Source organism: Chenopodium quinoa, unplaced genomic scaffold (genome assembly GCF_001683475.1).
Source record: "Chenopodium quinoa cultivar QQ74 unplaced genomic scaffold, ASM168347v1, whole genome shotgun sequence".
NCBI lineage: Eukaryota > Viridiplantae > Streptophyta > Magnoliopsida > Caryophyllales > Amaranthaceae > Chenopodium > Chenopodium quinoa.
In genome coordinates, this window is record NW_018742204.1 from 20,582,114 (window position 1) to 20,600,545 (window position 18,432).

The 18,432-nt window shown below is 37.6% G+C and overlaps 2 protein-coding genes across 3 annotated transcripts; both read left to right on the forward strand.

Annotated features, from left to right (window-relative positions):
* Positions 1–3,007: 3,007 nt before the first annotated feature.
* Positions 3,008–9,105, forward strand: LOC110722493 (lysosomal Pro-X carboxypeptidase-like). Its single transcript, XM_021901762.1, has 10 exons — positions 3,008–3,561; positions 4,589–4,775; positions 4,924–5,057; positions 5,154–5,266; positions 5,366–5,489; positions 6,690–6,839; positions 6,992–7,147; positions 8,140–8,219; positions 8,301–8,350; positions 8,601–9,105. Exons 1-10 carry the CDS (start codon positions 3,211–3,213, stop codon positions 8,738–8,740), a joined length of 1,485 nt encoding a protein of 494 aa, XP_021757454.1. The 5' UTR covers positions 3,008–3,210; the 3' UTR covers positions 8,741–9,105.
* Positions 9,106–10,490: 1,385 nt separating this feature from the next.
* On the forward strand, positions 10,491–17,868 carry LOC110722501 (protein CROWDED NUCLEI 4-like). 2 transcript variants are annotated; one of them, XM_021901777.1, is made up of 9 exons: positions 10,491–11,209; positions 12,626–12,835; positions 12,920–13,173; positions 14,096–14,366; positions 14,464–14,547; positions 14,653–16,445; positions 16,637–16,871; positions 17,177–17,372; positions 17,489–17,868. In XM_021901777.1, the coding sequence occupies exons 1-8, from the start codon at positions 10,976–10,978 to the stop codon at positions 17,294–17,296; spliced, it is 3,201 nt and encodes a 1,066-aa protein (XP_021757469.1). In that variant the 5' UTR covers positions 10,491–10,975; the 3' UTR covers positions 17,297–17,372; positions 17,489–17,868. The 2 variants fall into 2 exon arrangements, with proteins under 2 accessions (XP_021757469.1, XP_021757465.1); XM_021901773.1 differs by having other exon boundaries at positions 10,500–11,209; positions 16,589–16,871.
* Positions 17,869–18,432: the final 564 nt, after the last annotated feature.

The following is an 18,432-nucleotide window of genomic DNA, read 5'->3' on the forward strand; positions in this document are numbered from 1 at the left end:
TCAGCTGATACCCGACTGAGGCACCAGGAGTTGATGCAGAGGTGGATTTTTTGATTTTGTTGAGAACGGCACGGTTCTCCTCCCTAGCCCGTTTGAGTTGTTTCTCAAACGACTTTCCAACCTCACGTCCCTGCAAAAATAACCAAAGTTAAGGATTAGCATCCAGGAAAAATGATTTTAAAGGATCAATTTGTGAAAGGGTCAGGCGTGTGATACCTTGGCCTTGACCTCAGCCGCAGCCTTCTCCGCAAGATCTTTGCGGATGGTTGCAGAAGACCGTTTGGGAGTTTTCTCCGACTGCAACATGTTTAATGCTTCTTCTGCAAAAAGAAAGAAATTGGTTAATATCATAAATCAAATTCGATATAAAAATACTACAGACGGATATAAACTCAGGCGCATACGTTTTGTAAACATGTGCCCTAGCCCGCAGGCGGCTAGGAAACACTCATATCTGAACCAGGCGCTCTTGGGGATCCAGTTCTTGGGAACTTTTATTGTTTCCCCGGTTGACAGAGTTGCGTCTGTGAGGCCGAAAAAGTCTGCCTCAATTATCTTGTTAAAATCTTCCTTTGGGATCCGGGGAAGAGCGCACTTCCTGCCCAACAAGTCGGGCTTCTTATTGTACAGGCGGAATTCATAATTTTCCCGTCTGGTTGGGGCTGACATCAGGTAGAACCTGTGCTTCCAGCCATCGAACTTCGAGACCTTGTCCAAGGTCATCATATATTGAGGCTGCGTGGTTAGAGTGTACCACGCCCTCCAGCCGCCTGGGCTTCTACTAAGATAGTGCATAGTAGCAAAAGCCTCCCAGCTGGGGTTAATCCCCTGAAACTCGCAGGCGACAACATACCCCATAATGTTTGTCCAAGAGTTGGGGGTAAGTTTCCAGATTCCGAGGCCGTAGCCTCTCAAAATTGCCTTCACCGCCTGGTGAAGGGGAAAGCGGAGACCAGCCTTGAACGCCGCCTCATAACAGCCAAAATAGCTGTTAGCGTTCTGTTCATCGTTCTCCCAGGCGATGGTGCCATTCTCAGGCGGCACCCGGATTCTATACCCGTCTCCTAGCGGGTGTATTTGGGTAAAATTCTTTAAGTTCTCCTCCATTTGGATCCGGTCTTTGGAGGAGACGTGGATGTTGAAGGGATCATCCTTCTCGTTCCACTTTTTCCTTTCTTCCTCCTCGCTATCCGGAAGCGGGGGTAAGTCGTCACTACTCTCAGAGGTAGAGGCGGAGCTGTCGTTCTCCGTCTCCTCCTCACTTTGATTCAAGGGGGCAGAGGTGGCCTCGTCGCCGCCTTGGTCGCATTCCTCCAAGAAGGAATCAGCAGGAGTTGAAGGGGCGCGCGGAGGGGATCTCTCTAGAGCCGTCTGGTTTCCCTGACCAGACGTTTCTCCCTCAGGCGTTTGGCCGCCTGAGCCTTCGCTCTTGTAATTTGGATCAGTTTCCGTCTGCTTTATCCGAGCCATTGTGTCCTGCACAGACACGTAACTGGTCGGAATTTGAGGCAAAGGGTGGTCCCAACACCCCGAGACGGCACTCCCAGTCCTAGACTCAGCCGTCCCTGGTGACCGGATGGACTCTAACCTAGGTTGTGCCGTGTGTGTTGGTGATGCATCCATTTATTGCAAGAAATATGTACAAGCGGTGAAAAAAGAAAAAGAGCTGAAAGAGGCAGAGACGGTACCTTTTGAAGAGATATTTGAAACTAGGCGGGTCCGGCTGGGTCTGTGGAAGACGAGCTTTCTTGCTTGCGCCTGACTCAAACGGGTGACGTCTACTCTCTCAAAGTTCTCTCTAGAAATTTTTTTGTAAACGTACCAAAATTATGAGGGTAAACGACTATATATAGAGGGTAAAAACGGGGGCATTTCCGTAATTTACCCGGAAGGTGAAAGGTTACTCTTTAATGGTAAAATTACCGCCAATCGGAGCGTGACACATGTCACAAATGCCACGTGGCGTGCCACGTCACATCTGTGAGGGGAAAATGTTTAGGGTAATTTTACCCCGCCACGTGGTCCAATCAGAGGACGACACGTGTCAGCCTCAGGATGGCCCAAAGTGGACCAATCTCTGCTTGACACGTGTCGCTCTAGAAAATAAGGGAAAAAAGGGCGGCCTTCAGGCCCAAATCCCGAGAAGCCGCAAAGCGGCGCAGCCCACCATTGATTAGGGTACAGTGACCTAATCAGGGGCACAAATCCCAAAGACCCTATAAATAGGGAGATGACCCTCTTTTTTGGGACACGTTTTGATTATTTATTACACATTTACTCTTTGATAGAGACATCCTGAGCTTGGAATCCGAGTAGATCCCTACCTAAATTTCCGCACCTTTTTTCTCCCTTCAAGTTCTTAACTTGTGCGTCGGAGGCGGAGCACCACCCATCTGGTGTCTCCGTTTGTTTTGCAGGTACAGCTCACCCCGGACCAGTCTTCGTGTTGTAACTCTCCCGAGGGACAAAAACACCCAAAACATTTGGCGTCGTCTGTGGGGAGAGTACCTCGAAGATGGTTCAAGAGTCTGTACCACCCCCTAACCGTCTGGGTGAAGACCCAGAAGTCTTGACAGACTATGAGGATGAGGATCCTCAGGTCGAAACCTTTACAGCTGAAGACGACTCTCTCAGAATCAAGCGCATCCGGCCCAGAGAGACTCTGGAGCGGGGTGCCTCCCAGGCGGGTGCAAGTAGACCCCCTGGGCAGCCGGAAGGGGAAACCCAAACGGCAGCTGGATCAGCGCTTGTCACCCGGGACGAGCTTATGAGATTCATGACAAGTTTCAAGGGTGAAATTAAAGAACTGATCACCCAGAGCCGGGTTGGCCCAAGTAGAGGTCAGTCGACCAAGAAGACTCCTCTGGAAAAGGGAAAGTCAGTCAAGAATCGGCAGCCCACTCCTCATCCAAAGGAGAAGGCAGCCGGGACCATTGATTGGTCCAAAATTCTTCTCCACAAGGAGAATAACAATAACTTCCGCCGGACTCAACAACCGGTGAGAAGTAAAAAATCAACTCTTGATACCCGTCAAAATATTTCCAATGACAAAAAAGGATTCTACCAATAACTAAGGAAGTTGCTTAACGCTTCTTTCTTTATTTAGACATTGACCTCACCCAAACTTTTTACCTTTCTATAAATAACTCCATCATCAACCACTATAAAAACCCCACCACCACCGCACCAACCACCCCAACACTACCAAAAATGGCAACTTTCCGACAACACTTCATCCTTCTCCTCCTCCTCTGTATCATCACTTTCACTCAATCAGCTCCCCTGTTCTTGGGAAAATATGCCGAAAAACCCAATAAATTATCATCATACGAATATAAAACCCAGTATTTTACTCAACAACTTGATCATTTTAGTTTCCAAGATTCTGGGAAATTTTCACAACGTTATCTAATTAATATTGATAACTGGGTTGGAGCTCAGCGTAAAGGTCCCATCTTTATGTATTGTGGTAATGAAGGTGATATTGAATGGTTTGCTTCTAATTCTGGGTTTATTTGGGAAATTGCCCCTCGTTTTGGTGCCATGCTTCTCTTCCCTGAAGTATTTTCTTTCTCCTTTGACTTATCTATTTATGATTTTGACTATTTTGTGTAGTGATGAATTGGAATTAGTTGTTATTAATTCTTGGTTTTGAATTTGTTTTCTCTACCTAACTGTTGGGTTAAATTTGGATTTTTGTCGTTTTTGTTGGATAATGATATATTTAATAAATTGATAATAGTATTATTTTGCCTGCATATATCATGTTCTTAATATTGAATTGTAATTCTTGATGATGAAATCAACAAAATGAAGTAGCATTACTATTTCTGGTCCATATTATTTATCCTCACTTGTAATGTTGAAGTATTACTAGTAATTGACAATTTACAGTACTGATGTAAGTTATTTCGTAGTTGTGAGACTTGAATACCAATGCAATAGTGATAATCGCTACTTTAGGAAAGTACGGAGTAGTAAAAGACACATGCTCGTTCCTTTCAAATTTAGTCGTCACATTTTTAGTTAAACATAGCACTGTCAACATGATTATTGAATTTCGGATGAGGGAAATCTGTAGTCGTTATTGGAAACTCATAAATGTTTGCATGTAGAATGACACAAACACTTGTGACCATGTCTTGAATCATTCATATGTCGTATGAGATCATACAAAACAAGAGTTAAATTGAGGTTAAATATAGGCAGAACATGATTCTTTATGTCTTTAATTTGAGTTGATTTTTAAAAATTTTACTGCTCTTCCTGTTGCATATCAAATTCGGATTGATAATTACTAAGTAGCTCCTTGGCTTGTAACACAAATTAGATTCTTTTGCACATATGTGTCTTATATATTGTTGCCATGTATTATGTCAAAATGTTCAAGGAATTGGAGGTTTTGATCAAAGACTAGCTGTACTTGCTTACTTATGAGTTCGTAATTCTGTATGAACAGTCTTCCCAGGTTGAAGCAGATAATCGTATTCTTTATGATTGAAAATTGCATAAAAATATGTACTGATGTTCTTTTCTGAAGATTGATGTGATCAGTGTTAATCAATGATTGAAACTTTATATATGGCAGCATCGTTATTATGGAGAATCAATGCCTTATGGAAGCAAAGAGGAAGCATATAGAAATAGCTCTACCTTATCATATCTCACAGCAGAACAAGCAATTGCTGATTATGCTGTGTTGCTCCGGGAACTAAAGCAAAATTTGTCTGCTGAGGGTTGTCCTGTGGTATTGTTTGGTGGATCTTATGGAGGAAGTACGATGCTGGTCCCTTTCTTTTCTCTAAATTTGCATTAGTTTTCTGTGTTTTAGTTAGAATTTCAACAATTTACTTCTAGTGTCGGCCAAAACATAAAAGTTAGGCATTTATTATACTTACATTTATATATGAATGAATGTAACAGTGTTAGCTGCATGGATGAGGCTCAAGTATCCACATCTCACAGTTGGTGCTCTTGCTTCTTCAGCACCAATACTTCAATTTGAAGATATTGTGCCACCGGAGACATTTTATAACATAGTCTCCAACGATTTTAGAGTCCGTACTCTGTAGCCATTTCCTCTCTCAATATTTAGGTTATTAGGTACTTAATAGCATGAACCTTATGTTTGATGCAATTTACTCTCTCTACAGCGTGAAAGTATGAACTGTTTCAATACAATAAAGGAGTCATGGGGTGAGTTGCAATCTATGGGTGAGAATGCAGATGGCCTAAACCAGCTTACCAAAACATTCCATCTTTGTGGGTAATACAAGTTTTTTTTTTTTTGAATGTCCTTATCCACTTATAGAGATAAACTTTAGTTCTTTGCTTATTCGTGTTCTACTTATGTAATCTGAAATAGGGCACTGAAGACCAGTCAAGATCTTTCTGACTGGTTATCATCAGCCTATAGTTATCTAGCCATGGTAGATTACCCTTATCCTTCAGACTTCTTGATGCCTTTGCCTGGACATCCAATAAGAGAGGTTAGTCGGCTGCATTCTCTCTCTCTCTCTCTCTCTCTCTCTCTCTCTCTCTCTATCTCTATCTCTATCTCTATCTCTCCATTATGTAGCCCATTTTCTTCATGTCTTCAAAAGTTCAACTTATAGCTCGGAATTTTCTTATATTTTGAGATTATCTAAACTGCTTACTGACATAGGAATCTGTCTTTCATGTTCAAGGTAAGCTGTAATTTAATATTTCTGTTAATTTCCAACTTAATCAGTTCCATTTTTGAACCTCTAAGATTTTGCCAACCCAATGTGACAACAATTAATGTGGTCCTGAGCACCAAGTCTCTGAAGTGTTACTTGCTGATCAGTGGCTATTAGTAGTATTTTTACTTAAAATAGACACTCATTGCTTTTGATGAAAATATGTTATCTTTGAACTTTAAGAAATATATTGACAAATTAGATAGTCCTTCACTTTTTTTACTTTGGGGCAGAAAATTTTAAGCACTATAAATGCTAGCTAATTTAATGCAGGAATTTTGTGATGTTAGTTCTGACTTTTGTTGATGGACCACTGATGTGTATAATCTATGCATGTATGCTATTACCCATATTAGGCTAAAAGCCTTTTACTCAACTAGATAAAAGAAATTCCTTAATTTGTTTGGACTGAGGATGATATAGGGTTCTGACAAATATTTTGGTCCTATTATGTGTGTAGTGTGGGATGTTTGCTTTGTCTTCTACTTGGTTTTAATGACTTAAATCCTAAATTTCTGCTTAGTTTTACATGCAAGTGCGCTTAGCAGTATTTCTACTCCGTAAGTGACTTCCATGAAATCCTTTTGATTTTGTGCTTAGTTTTACATGCAAGTGCACTTGGCAGTATTTCTACTCCGTATTTGACTTCCATGAAATCCTTTTAGTAATAACTAAGAACAAGAGCAACCATCACCTAGTATGCATCCTGCTGCTGGCATGTCCAAATGTATGAAGCTCCTAATTGTCAATAACTCAATATAGTCAGACATCTGTTTCTGAGAGAAACATTTTCAAATTGTGAGCATAAATCTGGTAATCGCTTAGCAGTATACCTTCTCTCTTTCAATTTATATGAAGGCTTGACATGAAATTTCTATTGCTTTGTGAGCATACATCTGGTAATCGCTTATGCTTGACATGCTTGTAATAGTTGCTGCAGTAATTTACTTGTAATATTTTGCTTCTTAGGTTTGCAAAGGGATAGACAGTGCTGCTGATGGTACCAGTGTTCTAGATCGCATATTTTATGGAGTAAGTGTTTATTATAACTACACTGGGGCTGTTGACTGCTTCAAACTGGATGATGATCCTCATGGAATGAGTGGTTGGCAATGGCAGGTGCTGAATCCTCTTATACTTTGTACTTTTTATAAGAAAAATTGCAAGAGAGGGAAAATTAGTTAATGAAATAAAAAGTTCAAACGATGTTCAATCAGGCATAATGTGCAATCAATACATATATAAATTATCAGTGTGCTTCCTGTTTGTAGGCGTGTACAGAAATGGTAATGCCAATGTCTAGCAATCCTGAAAAAAGCATGTTTCCTATATTTAGCTTCAATAAAACTTATGAGGAAGAACGCTGCATGAGATCATATGGAGTCAAGCCACGATTCAGATGGATTACTACAGAATTTGGTGGACATGTAAGATTCCTTTTGATCTCTCTATGACTGCAAAATATATACTACCTCCGTTACAGGTTATGTGCAACGATTAGACATTTTCCCTCTCAGCTTTATGTCAAATCATTGCACATAACTTGTAACGGAGGTAGATTTTTTCAATGTACAAATCTTATGTCAAGTGTATTGGTTATGATTCCTTACATCTTTACGGAGGAACTGTTCATATCCCACTTCTTCAGAGATATTATATGCATATGTACCCCTTTTCAAATGCATTTCTTTATGTACTCCCTTGTAGAGGGGAAAAATGGGTGGGTGTGGACTCAAGTCTCAACTCAAAGAAAAATATAGACAGTTTCTTAAAATGGAAATAGGGCAAGTAAATTAGGATACCACAAAATGGAACATGGGGCAATTAAAATGGAATAGAGGTAGTATTTGATCTTGTTTGCAAGTTTAGATTCTGGAAAGGCTTTGGTCTGACTAGTACAAGTTAACACAAGTTATAGCATTTTAAGCTTGTTTAACACAATTTAGTATGGATAAGTTGGTTCTTTGCCATGTTAAGTTCTGCGTTCTTCTATTTATAAACAGGACTGTAAGCTAAACAACTAGCTGACTGAGCTGAGTGGACATATTTGTGAGTACTATTACTATTTTTTATTTATGTTAACTGATAGTTTCTAGCCACCCTACCAAACAGTGTCTGATATACGTAGTATGTTTGATTGATTGGTATATTTATTACATTGTCACTAACTAACAAGTTCTGCTGCTACAAATGGCTTTTTTGGAAAACAAAATTTGTTTTTGTAACTGCTTCAAGGACTTGATGGAATTGAAATGGAAATCAATACTCAATTAATTATATTTAAATTGATGTGTATTGTTGCCTTCATAGTATTTCTTGTGCTGGTGAATCATTGCTTTTATTATATGGCATGGTAGCTTCATGTGGCTCAGTGGCTGTATATGAATCTTAAGTGATGCCTGTTATTCACATTGTGAAGGATTTTAAGACTACCTGGAAAAACAGTGGGAGTAACATAATTTTTTCAAATGGACTATTGGATCCGTGGAGTGGTGGCAGGTAAGACCAATACAGTTTACGTGAACATAAGTTTCTCGACATTTTCCAATCTGATGATCATTATTCTCAACTCCCCTTCAGCGTTCTGCAAAATGTCTCAGAATCACTGATTGCCCTTGTTACAGAAGAAGGTAGCATGTTTCCTTTGTATTCTACTCGTAATTAATTACTTTCACCTTTTGAGACTTGCATTGTAGATTAGTTACATTATTATAGCTGTGTTTTGTCTAATGAATTTTCTGAGTTTCAGCAATACAGTCTAAATGAACATGATTTTTACTGATATCACCTATGTCTGCTGATGCTCAACACATAGATTTATAGTTTATCTTGGTTCTGTATAAGTAATCTTACTCTTATCATATTTAAATTGTGTATCAGGTGCACATCACCTAGATTTGCGAGCTTCAACTCCAAATGATCCTGATTGGCTGGTCCAACAAAGGACATCTGAGATTCGATTGATTAAAAGTTGGATTGATGACTACAACCAAGGGAAGGGCTCTGCTTTCAGTATCTAATTATTGTAGGATTCACATAACATCCTGAAAAAAGACTCACACCACTTTAACACGTACCAGTTCTTTCTCTTGGCTTCTGTCACACTCGTAACATAGTACTTCGTATGATGTATTAGTAATTCATGCTTTGTAAAAAGCACTGAATACATATTTGCCTCCAGAATCCAGATATACAACGTCTTGGACATTCTAATGATTGTTGATTGATGTATCAGTATACTGTGAATGTTCTAGAGACTTTGTCAAGAATTGTTTGTGATTAGTGATAATGTCATAAATGTACAAGCTTGTTAAACAAGCATCTAATTACTTTAACATATTGACAAACTTTTTAGTAACTGAATACAAGTTTATGCTAAATGCTATATTGGAAGTGTGGTGAGCCAAGCCTTTATTTTAAAACCAAAGACTCTTCTTTAGTCTGAAGCCTGAAAGACCTAATGACCTTATAGTACTACTACAACAGATTTCAACTAAATTCGTTTTGCAACTTGAATTTTGCATAAAGTGATTGTATCTATACAATGAAAGTCCCCCGAATCTAAAGATTTTTGCCCTGTTCGGCAAAACCAGTGATAGCGGTGATAGAGTAGTTGGTAGGTTTAAGAGTAGAGAGTAGCTGCCGATTATTAGTGGGTATGATTTAATTGTCAAAACAACGATTGATGGTACTCCGTATTTATTAGTGGGTATGAATATTTGAAAATTCTACCGTAAATGACACATACCGTTATGTACCACTAAAGCAACGTACCTTAATGTACCTTTAATAAATTTAATTAAATACGTAGTATGTTATTTTGCAATTTTTTAACACAGGTTGACTTTAGCTAAGATAATGAATTGCATTAATTCTTTGACTAGTGATTTAAGGATCTTATTTTTTTTTATCACGTCTTTCCATCCAAAATAAACAATGTATTGCACATCATGTAATATAGACTTTACTGACAATTTTTTTTCCTGATAGTGTTTTATTTTGTTCAAAACGCTAAACACTGTTCTATCTGGTGTTAGATATATATGTCCCATACTCTCATTAGTCCCATGTATTCTTGATCATATGCACTAACAAGGCAATAAAAATGTAGAATGTCAACTAGTATCCCAACTCTAATCTCTCATCTCTCCTAAATAATAGCCTCAATTATTGAGATTTTTAAAATGACTTATTGGCTTGTTTGGCATTGTTTTTTGTTTTCAGTTTTCAGTTTTTTTGAAAACAAAAAATCAAAAACAGGAAACAAGAAAAAGTTGTTTTCACTTTTCTGTTGTAAGATTTCAAAATTAGCATGATTTTAATAAGTTTGACTAATTTTTTATTCATTATATGACATATATCATACACTTTTAAAATACAAAAAACCAAAAAACTAAAAACTGCAAGGTAATTTCTTCCTTGATTCCTTAAATTTTTTTTTTAATTGATTTTATGTCATACATCCTAATTTCTTTACAAAAATCATATATTTTTTTTAAGACTACAAAAAAATTTATTTTATTTTTATTTTTTTTTTACAAAAATCATATTTTGGATCGCACCTAAAAAAAAAAAAATTTATTTCTTACATTTCCATGCATAAATATAAAATCTAAATTTGAAAGTCGTTATGCATATGGGCTCACAATAAGCAAATTGATTTGTTATACTAGTACTCCATAACAAGGAAGTAAATTAAAATTCAAAATGACCAAAAATATACCGAGAGAGAAAAGAAAAATATTGCCTAAAAAAAAAAAAAGAGAGAGAGAGAGAGAGAGAGAGAAAAGGCAAATTCCAGATCACTCTCCATAAGTATACAACAAAGTTTCCAAAACCAGGTTAAATTAAATTCACAATACCTGGACATAAAATAATCCTTTCTAATAATTAATTAATTACTCCATATAATTCAAGTCAACACTTTTTAATTATTACCCACTAAACCCTCCGCTAATCCCATTCAAATCATTTCAAAAATCAAATTATCCCACCACTAAACATGTTTACATGTTCCAAAAGGCGGGGTTAAATAAAAATCAAAAACACCCTCCCCTAATACGACGCCGTTTTCTCCTCTACCCTAAAACTAAACCCAAGAAAAAGCAAAACCATTCTCTCTCTCCTCCCTGTTCAAAATCATCATCATCTTCTTCAATAAAGTAAAGAAAAACACTCAGGAGAGAGAAACTTCTAGAGAGAGAAACTCAAGTAGTATAGTAGAAGGAATCTTTTCTAGGGTTTGGAATTTTTCAATGGCGAGTCCCCGGATTCCGGCGACTCCTTCGCCGGTCAATTTGAGGGCGATTACTATTACGCCGGGATCAAGGATTCTAGATGTTTCTTCTCCGGCGACTAATGGCCGGAATTCTGCTTTTTCCGATGAAGGGATCTGGAAGCGTCTTCGTGATTCTGGGTTTGATGAAGATTCTATTCGTCGTCGTGATAAAGCTGCTCTTATCGCTTATATAGCCAAACTTGAAGCTGAGGTTTGCCACTTTTTTTTTAATATAATTAATTTTGTTATTAATATTTTGTCGGTCCAATTTATTAATTTTTTGCTAAGTGCTAGAGTTAGTATTTGAATGTGCTAATTCTGACCCTTTTTTTTTTTGGATTTTTTTTGTAATTTTTGGATCTGGGTTATGTTATATGTTATCAAATGTTTGGTAGGAAGAAGTTCTGATTTTTAATTTAATTATTTACTCGTATTAATTGGTTGAGTAAATTTTGGTATGAGAATCTTGTTACTTGGGTTGCATGCCAACTTTAAAATTGGACATTTTGAATATTTGTGTTTCATAAAACTTTAATGTGTTATCGAGTCCAATTTTCTTCCTCTAGATTATTTCTGGGTTGGTGAGTTTTTGCAAGGTTTATGTTCCGGGTTATGTAGTTATTGTTGAGTGTATGTCGAATAACGAGTTTTTGAGGTAGTATCAACCGAGCCATCCCATTCTTTTAAATTACTTACTCCGTCCCTAAATGATAGGTTGCATTGATTGAAAGCCATTTTTATGAAATTTATAGGAATTTCATAATTATCCGTCTTTTTGGGTATCTTTACCTTGCCACAAGCTAAACTTAACAAACTATCTAATATTAGAAAGTGGAATATTAATTTGTAACTATCTAAATGAAAATTGTGGTCTATTACTTCATTACTTGTTGGGAGGGAATATTTCAATTGAAAAACTATTAAGAAAATTAGATATTACTAATTTCCAATGAAGTCATTTATTAAAAGATTTGACTAGTTAGTAGTTATGCAGCGACATTTGTTAAATACCAATAGTATGAATGAAGATAAATATAGAGAATGTGTTTAGGAGGGAATTTTAGGACAGTAACTATGTTTTATTGGCTCGTATTCTTTTTCTTGAGAATTTGAACTTGTTACACTTGAGTTATTGAGAGGAAACCTAGCGAGATAGACCAGGAGAGAGTAGTTATCCGGCCCATATATCATGAAGCGTAGGCAACATGATCGACTGTTAACTCCAATGATCCAATCTATGATGTTATGAGTTGGAATTGAAAACGCTATAATTTCAATGTGCTAATTTTTTACCATTGTACCTATTGAGAGAAATCATAATTTACACTGTGATGCCAAGTTAAAGGCTTAATCCAATATAGAGTGAATAGCTTGACGAAGAAATTCCTCCTGTTCATTGAAGACTAAAACCATATCTGTGATAAAGGATTGAAAGAGAAATCAATTTAATTAGAGCTTCAAATTAGTAAAGTTGATAAACTGGTGATGCTGATCAGAGGAATATAGGGCATGGTTAGAAGATGACAGCTATATAAGGAACAGGAAACTTATGTGGCTGGTAGCATTCTGTTAAATTTCTGTTTTATTTTATATGTTTAGAAGGCCTGATATGAGCAACTCCATTTAGGTTTATGAGCTTCAACACAACATGGGCCTTCTTATTTTGGAAAAGAAGGATTATGCTTCTAAGCATGACGAAGTTAGATTATCTGCGGATTCAGCTGAAGTAAATCATATGCGCAATCAAGCTGCATTATCATCGGCTTTAGCTGAAGCAAAGAGGCGAGAAGATAACCTCAAGAAGGCATTGGGAGTGGAAAAGGAATGCGTGGCAAATGTAAGTTTGTCACTTCTATTGTTTTCCTGTTTTCCTGTATATACTAATTCATATGCTAAAAAGGCTCTATCATCCTCCCTGCAGATTGAAAAAGCCTTGCATGAAATGCGCACTGAATGTGCTGAAGTGAAGGTTGCAGCAGAGAGTAAAATTGCTGAAGCTCACAGTATGTTTGAAGATGCTCAGAGAAAGTATGCTGAGGCTGAGGCAAAGCTACACTCTGCTGAATCTTTGCGAGATGAAGCAAGACGTAGTGAACGAGCTGCAGGAAGAAAACTTCAGGAGGTTGAATCTCGTGAAGATGATCTTCGCCGTAGAATGGCAGCTTTTAAATCTGAGTAAGGCCTTTTGTTTTTTTAAAAAATTTATTACCATTTTGCCTATAAGTATTACTACACAAATTTACCGTCTTCCCTAAATTCATTTTGGTTCCGCAATATGAATTCCTGTAGGCTATTATTTGGAAAAGAAAGTCGTTCAACTTGAAGTAATGTTTGATAGTATACCTAGTTCTGTATGTGAGGATCTGTCCCAAAGTCCGTGCTTTTTCTGAATGAAAACATTCTGCCATCACTATACCTCCTATCATGATCATCATAATAAAATGTGTTACTTAAAGTCTTGTATCCTAGATTCCTAATTATTTTTTAATTACTCAAAACTAGTGGAGTTTACCTTTAGGAAAATCCAGCGATATTATCTACCTTCTTCATTTTTACTTAATTGTCCTGGTTTCAAATTTAGTATTAAATCAGGTTGGCTGCATTTATGGTTCGTTTATATTCTGTACATTAATGCACAATTCAACTACTATTTTATTGCTACTTGCAACAGATGTTAATATAGAGAGAATACTAAAATAGTAACATTAAATGTAAAACTGTTAAGAAAAGTATATTGTTGGTTCTTGTTTTATGCTAAGTAGGCCTTGAGGTTCAGACCTTTTTTTTCGTGCAAGTATATATATTTAGATTTTTTTTTGTTGGTTTATGAACTGCCTTAAAGGAGCTCCTCTTTTTAAAGGGTGTTCATGAGAGTGTGGCTTGTGTAGGTTTGGGATATACGCTTTTTCCCATACTTTGCCAGCCTTGCCTCTAAACTTTGTTTAGGAAAAAAAAAAGTGTATTATGCTTAAAGTTTACCTGCAATGTACTTCGTATGTACGAGTTAGCTCTTATTCATATCTATAGGGAGTAGCTCATCTTTTGAGCTGTCTTTTGTGGAGAAGCAACTGAAAGTTCTGTCATATTTCTATGCTAGTTGTGATGCCAAGGAGAAAGAAATTATGCATGAAAGGCAATCACTGGTGGAGAGGCAGAAAGTTGTAAGTGAATCACAGAATAAGCTGCTTGATGGTCAAGCTTTGCTAAATCAGAGGGAAGCTGATATCCGTGGTAGGTCCCAAGCACTGAGAAGGACTGAGAAAGAGCTGGAGGATCAGAAAGAGAATATTGCTGCCGAATGGAAGAAATTAATGGAGCAAAAGTCCAGTTTGGAGCTAAATGCAGTTTCCCTTTCTGAACGAGAGAAGGTCATTGCATTTTTTTGACTGTTTGCCTTGTGTTTAATTATACTTGTATTATTGATTTAGTGGGCTATATGTTATTCATAGTTTTCTGTGCTTGCAGGCTGTCATTGAAAAGGAGGTATTATTAAACAAGAAAGAGCAAGATATGCTTATTTCACTAGAAAACCTTGCAAGCAAGGAACAGGTAATTTGCTGTCTTCCTATTGGTTTTGCTGTTGTTGAGATTAGTATGTAAAATTCAACAGTGAGATGCATTTCATCTGATGAGGTTGGTATTTGTATCCTGCAGATTGAAGTCCAAAAACTCATTGCTAAACAGGAGATTGATTTGAGACAAAGAAAGGAGGAATTTGAAGCAGAGTTGGTGGTGAAACAGAAACTGGCTGAAGAAGATATTGAGACAAAAAGGAGGGCCTGGGAGTTGCGTGAGTTGGATCTTAAGCAGCGGGAGGATATTATTTTAGAGAAGGAGCAAGATTTGGAGGTGCAAGCAAGGGTGATAGCTGATAAGGGTAAAGATTTAACGGAGAAGATAAGAGTTCTGGAAGAGAAGGAGAGTATTCTTCACAACTCTGAGAATGAGGTTGAGATAATGAAAAATTCTTTACTAAAAGAGAGGGAAGAGATTGATAATGCAAAGATTGACCTTGAGAAGTCTCTGCTTGATTTAGAAGAGAAGAAAAATCATATAGCTGATGCGGAAAAAAGTTTGGATCTCATGAAGAGTGAATCAAGTGAGCTTCTCATTTTAGAAACAAAACTGAAAGAGGAGATCGATTCAATCAGAGCTCAGAATCTGCAACTTGAGGCTGAAGCTGAGAGATTGAAGGTCGAGAAGGCAAAATTCGAGACGGAGTGGGAGGTTATTGATGAAAAGAGGGAGGAACTTCGAAGGGAAGAAGAACGCATAGCTGGGGAGAGACTGGTGATCTCCAAGTTTCTCAAAGATGAACGTGATAGCCTAAATTTGGAGAAAGAGGCTTTGCGTGAGCAATACAAACGGGATCTAGAATCACTTTCTCTTGATCGAGAAGCATTCCGGTGCGAGAGTCAGCGAGAACGTTCTGAGTGGTTCACCAAATTTCAGCAAGAACGTGCAGATTTCTTGCTGGAGGTTGAATGTCAGAAGAGAGAGTTGGAGGATTGTATCAATAAAAGGCGTGGAGATATTGAAAGCTACTTAAAAGAGAAGGAGAGTGCCTTTGAAGAAGAGAAAAAGAGAGAGCTTCAGTATATTAGGTCTTTGAAGGAAGATCTGATTATGGAACAAGAACGTGTTGCTTTAGCGTTGAAGAAGCTTGAAGCTGAGAAGTTAGAAATCAAATTGGACCGCGAGCAGAGAGACAAGGCTTGGGTAGAGATACAGAGTCTGATTGAAGAGCTTCAGATGCAACGACTTAAACTAAAGGAGCAGAGGGAATTGCTGCATGCAGATAGGGAAGAGATATCTTCTCAGATGGAACAACTTAAGAAACTAGAGGATGTGAAAGTCGATAGTGATAGACTTGTTGTGTCTCCCAGAAAGCAAATCTGTGCAGAGTCAACCCCTGAAGTACGTTTACGCATTCCTTCTATGGAGCCAAATCAGAAAGTCACAGCTGTGGAAGATGGGCAAGATACTGGGGGTGATTCACCACCTAGCTCTACTGTTTCCTGGTTGAAAAAATGTGCTACGTTGATATTCAAACCTTCACCTGACCATGTTCCATTGAAGCACAGGGAATCATCTTTGAACATGGAGTGTGAGGAAAGAAACTCAGGAATTTCAGCAAAAGAATTAATGAGCACTGATGACAAATCACAACAGGGAGTGCCTACAGAAAGTGCAGACCAGACTCCTAGAACTGCTTCAGAAGAGCCAAAAGTGATTCATGAAGTTCCTTCTGTGGATGAAGGTTTAACAGATCTGGAAGCAACAAAAGATGTGCATGAAAGCTCTGTCCCTCCTGCAGCAAGTGCTGGGCGAAAAAGAAGAGTTGATGACTCTGTTCCTGGAAAAAATGCTGTGCTTTTGAATGATGCGAAAGCTAATAAGAAGAGGCGGCAGCATCTTTCTGATGCTCCTGACAGTAATCCTCATTGGTATATGCTCTTTGCCATTTTAGCTACTTTCCCTTTAAAGGAACAGAAATTTTCTTGTAAAACCTACTTTATTTTATAGATTTTGTTTGTTAAATGATAGTTAGATGCTGATTATGTTATAAAATTTTGCCTTCTATATATAGTATGGAATTCAAGCAACCAAGTGCTGTTAATGATCAATTCATCATCAGTTCGTCGACACAATATACAAGTAAAGAGAATGAAGTTGAAGAAGGTGAAAAAAATTCTGAAGTCTCCCCAGAAATGACTGAATCTGGCAAATCTTATCATCACGCCAAGCAAATTGACTGTGATAAATCTGTACTGGTAGAGAATGAAGCATTCAGGTGTGTCATTCAGAAGCAAACTGTGGTACAGGAAGTCCTTATAATGGAGGATGTTGGAGAGGCAAAGCAGGTTCATGAGGTAACTCAAATTTAATTTGTGCAATTTTTGCTCATCATTCATTACTTGAGCAGATAATTGCTTTTTGTGTTCAAGAAATTCACTGCGTATTTGACTATTTGGCATCCATCTGTAGTAGCTTTGAGACATTTGTCTGTATAAAAAAAGCAATGCAATGCCTTCTATTTTCTGTTTCTAGTTGTATTTCTTTAGTGTGGACATTTTTACCTTGCTTTTTGCTACATTGCTTTGTTGGCTATTGAAAAGTAAAACAGAGTAAAAAAGTTACTAATTGCTTGATGGCTTTGGTGCCCTTTGTCATGCAGGAGGAAGATGCTACTGAGATAACAGAGCTTGAGAAGGAGGATCCTTCAAACGCCAAATTAGATAGTTCAGAAATTGTGCCGGAGAGAAGAACAAGGTCAAAGTCCAAGCAGAAATCATGAGCAGTTGGTTCTATCAACTGCTCCTGTGGTTATGCTCAAGTCTTCTGTGTTCTGGATGGCGGCATTTACATGCACAGTATGTGTCTTTTCTTTTCTGGTTCAAATGACTATTCCCTTTGTGTTTACATGCATTTACAAGGTATGATTTTACTCTATGTTATATATCTATTAAATTACAATTTTCGTTGACAGGTTTTAATTTGGAGCATGCTCAATCTAAGGGGTTGGGTGAGCTCTTTTGACCTAGGTCTGCAGTAATCTCGCTTGTGAGTTGACATATACATGTAAATGACTTAGATAATAGTGTGATTCAGGGTGTATTTAGTAGATTCTTGATATGATGTCTCGTATAGAGTGTTGGGACTTGTGTTACCATATGATTGGCAGGGTTGTTCAACCAATCGATTGTCAGAGCGTTTGTGCTGTGTAGTGGTGTGTATCAGGGAGCTTTTTTTTGCTGCCCTGCGGCTATGTTAGCTTCGGAGTATATTATTGGTTTTGGAAATGTTCATAACTAACGGATCATTTTTACTGAATGGTAATTTCAATCAAAATCTTGAGATTTTATGACATCTTCAATTCTTTGATGTCATTGGTTCATTTTAGTGTAGATATCATAAATTTTCACTCTAGCTTACATTTCCTTCCTGTATTTTGTTATCTATTTTTGGCTTTCTTTCGTTTCTATTTTTTAAGACGATTGACAGTTGCTGTATCACTACAAGTCTACAACCGTATACTGTCTAAGAAACTCAAAAGTAGAACCAGAGTTGCTATTTAGAACACTTGCCTAGTACAAAGCTACTACGTGCAGTGGCAAAGAAAATAAATGTCAAGACCAAATATTTTACGTGTAATTGATTGGATAGATTTGTCAATGCCAGCTCGTATGGAAGGTAGGAATTCAGAAAGGAATAGGAGAGGAGGAGAGGGGGTGCTTATGATGCAAGTTAAGTTCACGTTTGGGTAATTTGACTCAACCTGCTAATGTTTTGAGTCCGAGTTGATTCCCGTTTATAGGGTTGAGTTTGACTGAGTTGATCTCAGTCAAGTTTTGATAGAGTAAATCTTGAGTAACCTGCAATTTATCCCATCTGTTTTTTTTTTTTTTTTTTTTTTGTGGTGAGGAAAGGGCT